The sequence below is a fragment of the Primulina tabacum genome, chromosome 10 (assembly GCF_025594145.1).
Source record: "Primulina tabacum isolate GXHZ01 chromosome 10, ASM2559414v2, whole genome shotgun sequence".
NCBI classification, from domain to species: Eukaryota; Viridiplantae; Streptophyta; class Magnoliopsida; order Lamiales; family Gesneriaceae; genus Primulina; species Primulina tabacum.
Window position 1 is genome coordinate 3,148,267 of NC_134559.1, and position 9,817 is coordinate 3,158,083.

General features: G+C 34.5%; 2 protein-coding genes across 2 annotated transcripts; one reads left to right on the forward strand and one right to left on the reverse strand.

Annotated features, from left to right (window-relative positions):
- Positions 1–664: 664 nt before the first annotated feature.
- Positions 665–6,476, reverse strand: LOC142505750 (rsm22-cox11 tandem protein 2, mitochondrial-like). The gene is made up of 12 exons (XM_075618856.1): positions 6,295–6,476; positions 5,872–6,137; positions 5,255–5,328; positions 5,082–5,176; positions 4,570–4,667; positions 4,326–4,409; positions 3,004–3,084; positions 2,814–2,897; positions 2,590–2,685; positions 2,217–2,293; positions 1,279–1,367; positions 665–1,162 (listed from the first exon to the last, which is right to left on the reverse strand). The coding sequence occupies exons 1-12, from the start codon at positions 6,422–6,424 to the stop codon at positions 774–776; spliced, it is 1,563 nt and encodes a 520-aa protein (XP_075474971.1). The 5' UTR covers positions 6,425–6,476; the 3' UTR covers positions 665–773.
- A 2,202-nt stretch (positions 6,477–8,678) lies between these two features.
- Positions 8,679–9,267, forward strand: LOC142505465 (uncharacterized). The gene has a single exon (XM_075618447.1). It carries the CDS (start codon positions 8,865–8,867, stop codon positions 9,114–9,116), a length of 252 nt encoding a protein of 83 aa, XP_075474562.1. The 5' UTR covers positions 8,679–8,864; the 3' UTR covers positions 9,117–9,267.
- The last annotated feature ends 550 nt before the right edge of the window (positions 9,268–9,817 follow it).

Below are 9,817 nucleotides of genomic sequence, written 5' to 3' on the forward strand. Positions count from 1 at the left end.
CTAAGTCAACCAAATCTAAGAATAAATCTTATTATTAGAAGCTCGAGCACCCAAGAGATGTTCAGAACATAGAGATGCTCATTCTCAAATAAGAACACATGCACGTTAACTGCATTTTATTAACTTTTACTAGTACTGTTCTTTTACCATATATTTCCCCAAAAAAAATACTGTTGAAGATTCAAACCAATATCAGCAAAGCGCTGTCGTCGACAAAATAGATTCGACACATAAATAAATATATAAGCTGTTAAACCACGAAAGTGATAACAACAGGAAAGTTAACTAGTACCACAAAGGATAATTATAAGGACGCAAATACAATGTCACACACACATATATCTCGTTAAATGTTTTTTCAAACCACATACTTTAATTATATTATTTTTTTAAAAAAATGACTAAAATTAATCAAAATAACATATTTATATGATTACAGTTGATCCAACGACATGTACGAGACTGAAAATATCTCACTCCATTTGCTTGGCATGTGATGTTTGAACTTTGAATTTTGATAACTCAAACGCCAAATAGAAATAATAATAATAAATAAATAAAAAGAAACAAAATACATAGAACATGCTGAAAGCTATATACATCCACTTGCAGCTTCTTGGATAGGAAGCGGATGTAAAAAATAAAATAAAAAAATACAAGAGTATTATAAAAAAAATCTAGTACAAATTATTGTATTAAAAAATCTAGTACAAATAGTATTTTTTGTACTAGCAAAATGAGAAGATTATAGCTTATTAGCTTTTGCATGTTATTTACATGTAAAACCTTTGCGATTTTTCGCCCCTAAGAGGCCACAAGTCACCCCAAATTGATCGCCGGGCTTGATGATGCAAAGTGGGATTCTTGCTCTGCGTGATGACAACACGGTCAAAGGATCCTTCTGTTCCTTCGCCATTGGTTGAACGGCACACATCCAACTCAACTCGTTTACCCCTTCGAAATGGCATATAAATGATTCTTCCCCACCCACTTCCAAGATCGGCATGAGGCATTTCTCCATTTTTGTCCTCATCGTATTCTTCCTCTACATCATCATTCTCCACTAATGAATCAGTTTCCGACACATTAGAATCAGATGCAACGGTTTTCTCATCTGCTTCATACAGATCATTCTGCCCTTCTACGGTAAAAAGTTGGCTCTCTGGAACGACAATTCAAAATTTACTCAGTATTCCTCGAGAGGACAGAAATCGGTATAGAACAAGCATGAGATGATCACAAGTACTCGAATTCGAATATAAAAATTGGAACACTCACCAACATCCTTCTCTAGATCTTCAGGTATCCTTTTAGCATGCATCTCTTTTAATGTATCAAACTTCATACCATCAAGTGGCCAAGGTTCTCTGCTCAAGATAACCAATTAATTTATCAGATAGACGTAAAATTAAAATGAGGAACATGACGTATTCATTGGGATATGGAAGAGAAAATTAAGAATACACTCTTGACCACATTTCACTTGGATAGCAACTAGGAAATGAAATGCAAATATTGATTCTTAACTAAGATAGCATAGATCAAGTTGTTTGTGGCACATTATTGGTTTAAAACAGATACTGATATTTGATTGTTCTAGAAAACAGAGCCAATGCTAGTCATTCATGAATGCTAAGCCATGTTTTCACAGCCTAAAGATGAAACAAATAAAGACGAACCTTCAACTATCTAAGATGCATTAAGGTGATTTACAATAAACCGATGAGAAATAGAGATGGCAAAAAGGTTTTCTATATGTGTGAATTTAAGTAGATGGGATAAAACTTCTCAATTCAGACAAAATCATAGTGCAGCAATCTAACAGACCCATAAACCCACAAATCTGCCATATAAAAAATCATCAAACATAGGAATCACACCATCACAAATCTGTGTAATGTCACAACAAAGTTTACTGTAAGATGTACAAAGAAATTGAAATATCTATCACCCTTTTCCTTTAGAGAAATTTCCTATACCAGAATTAATTTTAAATCAGACAAGGCGTAACAGCTGACACTCACCAGACTGATTCCACACAAAATATAAGCATGAATATATTTTTGGTACACCACTCATAAGTATGATTTGAAGATGATTGTGTTCCATCATATTAAATATGACATCCGATTCAGAGCTAAAAGTAGACTCGGAAATGTTTATGATGATTTTGAATATAAATTTATTATTTATGCTCAAGCAATAATTATAATAACCTTGGTCGTAATCCTCGCCTGAAAGCAACATAACAGAACTTCTCATCTTCAAAGCCACGTAGAGGACCCTTGGATTGCTGCATAATGAAAGCAAAGACAAAAACTCTAAGATAAAGAGTTCATCCTCAAGCTTCCAAACAAAATCAATTGATTACAGACTCCTTCCTTACCATCATTTAGATAATGATATATTTAAAAATGATGAAGTCAAAGTGGGCATTTGACGTAAAGTGTTAAATGATTTATCAATTAAGTCTTCAAATTGTCTCACTATGCACGGAAAATAGAAATTACATAAAGTCTACATCTCTTTGTGCTGCGGACTGAGTGTCCATGTGTGGTGTAGCAGTAGAGTGCGGTTTAAAACAAAAACCTTGTATAATCGCTGTGATGATGTCCTCTCCAGGCGTTGAACAAAATGACAGTATTTGTCTGTATTCTGCAACGGGCACGGTCCATCATGAGGACACTGCAACGCCGTCATCAATTTTAAACAACAGCGTAAAAAAAGTTTTGAGATCCATTAAACTGACAAGGAACTTGCCGCTTCTAAGCAAATATAGTGCAAGTTATGAAAGAGGAAAACCATAAACTTACAGGTGCAACTATAAATGCACCGGTTTTAAGTGTCAACAGATCCTTGGAGGCTTTATGGGCAGCATTTTGCAATTTGCGATTTCTCTATAAAAAAATAGAAAACCACATTAATTTTGAAGAGAATAGCACAAAGAAGAATCCATGAAATACAAACACCAGTAGTTGAAACTGATCATTTTAGGGATTTTACCCTTTTCTCCATCCATAAGATATGGGATCGCATTTGAGATATGATACTCGATCCTTGTGGTGTCCCAGGCTCCACCAGAATCTGTAACACGAGAGAAAAAATTGATTAGCAAAATAAAAAGCAATTTTTTCCCTCTGAAATTCAACTTTTTGCGCATCAATAATAAGTGCAGACTTCGAAGAAAAGGAGCTCTGACTATGAAAGTCATCAAGAGAACTTTCCATAACACGTGACACATATATCTCATGTAAACTGAAAAATTCCTCATGTTTGCTGAAATCAGAAGATCCTCCCCCCCCCTCACAGACACACGCACGCACACGCACGCACACGCACATATTTCTGAAACTATGGGAAACTCCTAGTCAGCAAAGCAGAAGCAAGTCTCTGGCCCATAACAAAAATTACATTGTTAATATTCTCATGAATGCTAATTTTGCAACGAGTGAGGGCAGACAATTTTTATCCAGGAAAGGGAAATGGAGCTCGGTCAAGAGCAACCACTTGTGCACCACCAAACCAAATATGGAAAAAAAAATTAGAAGAAAAAGTAAAAGCAAAACAAAAAAAATTAGAAACATCAGTGGATCACTTTTTGGTATTGATCCTGGTCAGAATAAATGTGGTGTATTCTTCAACCAAGTTAGTTACATGAAGGACACATATGTTTGAATGCGTAATAGTATAATATCCACAATTGCTCATATCAGGATGTTTCTTGGCTGGACAGACAGCACATGATATTTGCCTTGCAAATTTGGGAAAAAATTGTTGATTATCCAACAGCTCATAGTGGAGTCTTAATCGTGTCAAAACCCATGGATTGTTCAGAAAATTTTAAATTCGCAATAAAAAATTTTTCACAAAACAGGACACCATTTTAAAGAGAGAACTGGGAGGGAAGGAAAGGAAGACAACATAAGAGGAAGGGGCGAAGGGCTAATTCCTCCCATTTACATGTGCCTCCACTAGAGCTTCTAGGATTATTTTAAATACATACAAGGCACATGACTTTGCATCTTTAGTTTTATTCTTAAGTGCCCTAAAATCTCCCTCTATCCTCATCCATGTGCCAGAGATGTGACTCTGCAAACATTATCCCATTTGTGACTCAATTTGTTTCACATTGATTATGTAAGTTAAATATTTTGCTACCAAGCGAGCTCCAAAATTTGACTGTATCAACGAACCCATATAAAGGGTGGTTTCAACAAATATGGATGAGAGTAGAGGTAAATATATTACGAATAATGGGTATAATCCAAAAACCAACTTAGCAATCAAAGGAATATACACGCTAAAAAATGGTTTTAGAACATTACCAGGATATCTCCAGTGAGATCCCATAGTTGGCGCACTAGAGTAATTCTGTCCTTCACAGATGGTATCTCTCCAAGCACATACGACTTCACCCAATTTCCCAAAACAACGAGATGTTAACCACATAAGCTCACATAATTCGAAGAAATAGAGAAGCGGAAAAAAATTGTCTTCCACAAGTTAAGAACTCATTCCACTCGTACCCAATGTCACTTAACACACAATAAGGTCTGTTGTGATACTTACAGCAATAACAAGGTCATGTCGCCTGCCAGACTTGTTAATATGCTTAGTCAACAACTGGATGTTATCATAGCTATGGATCAGGGGCAAATTTTGTAGTCCTGTGATTACCAATATGAAAATAAGAATCAGCCAATGATACTCAGATTTTATATTATAAAGATTCAGTACAGTGGAAAAAGGAGCGTCTTTGAAAATATTGCAGAATCAAAGTACAACCTCGTGTATAAGATATCAATTATCAACCAGAAGGTAAATACTACTCAAATGATGCTTCCTCTAATTTTTGAGTGATCAAAACTAAATAAAACTAATGGCATTGCATTTATCTATTATCGTGCGTATTATCTCACCTACATGGAGCTTAATTATTTTTTAACACACACCCAAGCGTGCATTACCCATAACCTCAAGTCTATGATAGCAACACAGAAATAAAGTAAAAATTTGTACTACATGTACAAGAATGGCAACTTTCATTCAGAAGATAACAATTCTATTTATCATGATACCACCTTTCATCAGGCTCTGTCCTGCTCTTTGCATTGATTGTGACGGCTCCACCAAGTTAATCTGCTCCAATGACCCTGGCCACACCTCCGTCATTGCCCTAATTAAATTTGAATATATCCACAACTTTAGCTCATCCATAATCATTGAATTCCTAAAAATAAAGCCTAATGCTTACCATAATGCTGAACTGGTTCCTGCCCCAAAATCTAGTACTTTCGCTGGAACAAAATCAGGAACCCTTCTTCTCACCTGGGAATTCATTTGAACGCAAAAAATCATTTTCACCTTCTCTACATTCAAAAAAATTTTGACGATCTCTAGAGATGGCAAAAAATCCCTTGAAAAAAGAATTCAGTTATATACAACTAAAAAAGTCCAAGCTCTGGGATTCTGACTCACTGATTCTGGAGGGTGAATAACAATCAATATCAAGCACCCCTCGAAAGATTTATAAACATCAAGTGACTTTTGATTTTAATCCCTGAGAGGCATGATTTTCCAAATAAATATTTAACATAATCAATTAATTTTCACACGGGATATACAAAAGTTCATTAGCACGTTGCATTGCTCTGAAAAACATTTGAAGACTGATATATGGTAGAAAGAATAATACGGAGGAACGGTAAGTACACTCGCCAAATAGTAACAAAACCCTTGGAATTTACATTCCTAAACCAGAAAAATATATTTTTGGGGATTCGAAGAGGTCAGACTTGTACAACTGATAACAAATTAGTATGTACAAAAACAGAGTAGTGCCCAAGCTCGCATGTACACTCACTTTTATACCTCACTGAGGACGCGGTAAAGAGCAGAGTATACAGCAGGCATGCGTGCAGCAACATAAGCGATAGCCTGATCTTCTTGATATTTAAGGCCAGTATCCCCATAAGCAGACTTAACTTTCCACCTCTGTGAACATTCATTGGCTTTGAGCGGGTCTTCCACCAGCTCCTTCGAGGTCGATGCTGGAAGAAGCAAGTTTGCTTCCTTAATTCCATTGAATGATTGCGACAAGCTCAACACTTTCCTCTTCATATGCAGAACCTCTTGATCTATATCAAAAATAAAAAATTAGACAACCAAACAAAACTGAACGCAAAAGTAAATAAATTTACAATATTATGAAACACGGAAAACTAAACAGGGAAAAAATTGACTGGAACAATCACATTCGGAAAACTTGTTACTTTTTCTCTGTGTCTTTCTTACCTTGGAGGTACTTGTCAATGGCTGAGCGTAGATGAACGGGGACGATGTGACAGCGCTGAGACAGTTTGGCCGCAGCTTTTAGAGTTTCGGCTGTGAATTTCGGAAGTGTTTCGGATATCAAGGAGCCCATTTTGGAACAATTGAGAGTTCCAGCTCGCAAGGGTTTTACGCCTGTGCCTGTATTAAATGAGCAGTGATACCCTGCTCATCCTTTAATGAACCGTCGTCAACTGCAATTTTTAATTTTTTTAAAAAAATTAAAATTTAAAAAAATGATACTCATTACACGCTAATGTTTCAGAAAAAAATTTTAAAAAAAATGATACTCTTGGGTTTGTTTTGGTCGACCGAAAAACAGTGGTCGACCCAAGCTATTTTGGTCAACTAAAAAACTTGAGTCTATCCAAGTCAATGTTTTGGTCCACTAAAAAACTTGGGTCTGCTCACGTTTTGGATCAACCAAAAAACAACGTAGGTTAAAAACTGATCGACCAAAAAACAGTGATCTACCCAAGCTTGGGTCGACCAATGTTTTGGTATTGGGTAGACCCAAAACCCCAAGCTTGACCAACGCCTAAGCGTGGGTCGACCACAAAATAGCTTGGGTCAAAAACTGGTCAAGCAACCCAATTTTTTTATTAAATATGAGCGTGTAATGAGTCTCATTTTTTTAAATTTTTTTTAAAAATAAAAAAATAAAAAGAAATTATAGCTGGCAGCTGGCGATGTCAACATTTCAATTAGACAAAACAACCAACCATCTCATGCAAATACACAATTTTGTTTAATCGCAAAATATGAAAAATTCTCCCAAAAAAACGACTTTCTCCTTCCTGTTACAAGTTTTTTACTTTAAATGAGCAATTGGCATTCACTACACCCTGCAAGATAAATATACATCAATTACTACAGCAAAGTTGAACGTATGTAGATAGCTCTTTTGGTAAAAGTCAAGTTCAAACACTCGAAAGATGCTCATTCTCGAAACGACATGCAAAAAAAAATGCATTTTATTTTGATTTTGTTTTACTTATATGGCTTAAAACACTAGTGAATAATGAATTTCGATCTGTCTTGAAATCATCATTGAACTCCATTATTTCAAGAGGTTACTATTGCTTTTCTCACTTGGAAGTTTGTATTTTGCTTCAGAGAATGCGATTTTCCCTTCCATGGATCAACCTTTTGTTGAAAATAGTTACCAATAACTATTGAATGCAAGTCTCACATTGAAACAGAAAGAGTAGAGTGAAGTTCTTGTAAGTAAAAATACATCAAATAATTTGTATTTGAGTGTTGACTAGTGTGGAGGGAAACAATATATTTAATAGTCAAAGACAAAGATTAGCACTTGGACACTAAAATAAGAATTAATTCGGAATTATTATTTTAATTATTCTGTAATTAAAATAATGAATTGTGCCTGTAATGGAATGAATCAACTCAGTGGAAATTTTCCAATGAGGTTAGTGTCCATTCCATAAACAATTCAAATGAAAGGTGCTTGTCTATTCAATATTCATAAAGGTGTCTATTCGAAAAGTCACACCATTTCGAAAGAAGTGATTCTACTTTATAAATACAAACTTCATCCTCTAAATTGAAACACAACAAATATATCATTTCATTTTTCTCTAATCTGTCTTGGGAAAATATATAGATATTGTTGTCTATATATTTTATTCTTTGTTTTGAATTGTCTGGAAGGAAATTGCCATTTACCAGCAGCAATATAGTGTGACAATATTTCTTTAAGGACATCATTATTGCAATCAAAACAATATACATTCTGAAACCAAATTTTCTAACAATCCTCGCTTCTTTGAATGGATCATTCAAGAGTCCTTACACGGTCTAATTAGATAAAATAATTTCAGATTATCGGGTAGTATGTGTTAATGCAGCAACATGTTCTTGCTGCGCAAGCATATTACAGAGGTCGGCCGAAAGCAATCCGATGAAGTGAGTTGGGTACATACACCAACATATATGAATGACTGTGTATCGTACGTATTTGACCATGGGGAATGGAGAATGCTTCCAACCGTTAAAAAAAAAATAATAATAAAAATCATTTTTTGTATTTTAAAAAATATTTCATCTTCTAGAAAAAAAAAGGTAATTCACTTATCTTTTACTTTTGAACAGTGAAGTATATATGATTCCAACGTCAATGTCCTGGGAAACTTCGTAATAACCAACAGTGTCTTTCTCGAAACAAAAATTTCAATTTCACTGTAATAATTTATTATAATATTCGTGGTCACTTTAAAATATTAACATTAATAATTTATGGCAAATGAGTGATAATTAGTTATTGACAATCACCTGTGTGCCATTTTATATAAGTAAATTAAATATATTGGACTCTTAAAATTCCATGAAAGACTGCTTGTTCCAAAAGCTAAGTCAAAGAGGTCGGCGAGAATCTTCAAGCCACCCTCTCTTTCTCATCCCACCTATAAATTCCGATCTTCCAACTTTATCGTCTCCATAAATTTAAGAAAAACCCACGGATTATTCAAAGTTATTATTAATCATTCATATTTTGCTGTTACTTTAATATAATAATGGAGTTGGAGATAAGCAACATATTGTCGAAGGTGGCGCTGTTCATTCTTGTTCAAGCTCTTGTGTATTTGATTCTATCTCAGTCTTCCGATATTTTCTCCAAGACCCAGAGAACACACAGCTTCAAGCCTGCTCGTTCTCTCAGCATCCGCCGTTGGGCCGCCGCTCTGGCGGATATTCCGGCAGGCAGCGAGTCGTCTCCGTCTACGAGAGCAGCTGGGTTTTTGCGTTCTTTCAGCCGGAACGGTTGATGTGCTCGGCGGAGGTGATTCATTTTCCGGAAATATTAGAAGCTTAAAGATATATCATACGTATAGTGGCCGAGTGTGGATATTCTCTCCTTTTTTAGGGGAAAAAAATAGATTATGAATTATATTCCAAGTTATTTTGTTCTTGTTGATATTGTACGTGTTGTTTTAGTTATTTTGTCGGTCTTAAATAAGAAGTATTTTAAATATTATATATATTTATATTATTATTATTCAAAAATATATACATTTATAGTTTTAAGAAAATGTGATACTGAATAGTTTTTGTATTTTATGGAAAATATTAAACTAATTTATCAAAATCATAGATTTATTGCTTTAGTCCAAGTTAAGAACTAACAGTCTGCAGTATTTCCTCTAGTTCTAGAAAACATTGGCCATAGAAAAAGGATTTCGAAAATATAAATTGTTTATTTTAAAACTATATTTTTGGCTCATATTTGAAAATTTCTATAAATTCGTTGTGAAATTAATTGATTTCGGGTCAATTTTGATAAATAATCAAATCAGCACTCTCCTACCCGATGATAGGAACTTTGTCTTATAATTTAAACTATTCACTAGAATTTGGATTTTTAAAAAAATATTACTGGGATACTTGTATATGTGGTAAAATTATAAAAATAAATAAATAATTTAAACATTTATAAGAAGCCAGGGTTTGATTGGAAATATTTTAATTT

Coding starts and splice junctions, on each gene's coding strand:
- LOC142505750 (XM_075618856.1), bottom strand. CDS start 6,424: ATGGGCTCCTTGATATCCGAAACACTTCCGAAATTCACAGCCGAAACT. Junction 4,410..4,569: donor GACATGACCTTGTTATTGCT/GTAAGTATCACA, acceptor AATTGGGTGAAG/TCGTATGTGCTTGGAGAGAT. Junction 2,294..2,589: donor CATCACAGCGATTATACAAG/GTTTTTGTTTTA, acceptor TTCATTATGCAG/CAATCCAAGGGTCCTCTACG.
- LOC142505465 (XM_075618447.1), top strand. CDS start 8,865: ATGGAGTTGGAGATAAGCAACATATTGTCGAAGGTGGCGCTGTTCATT.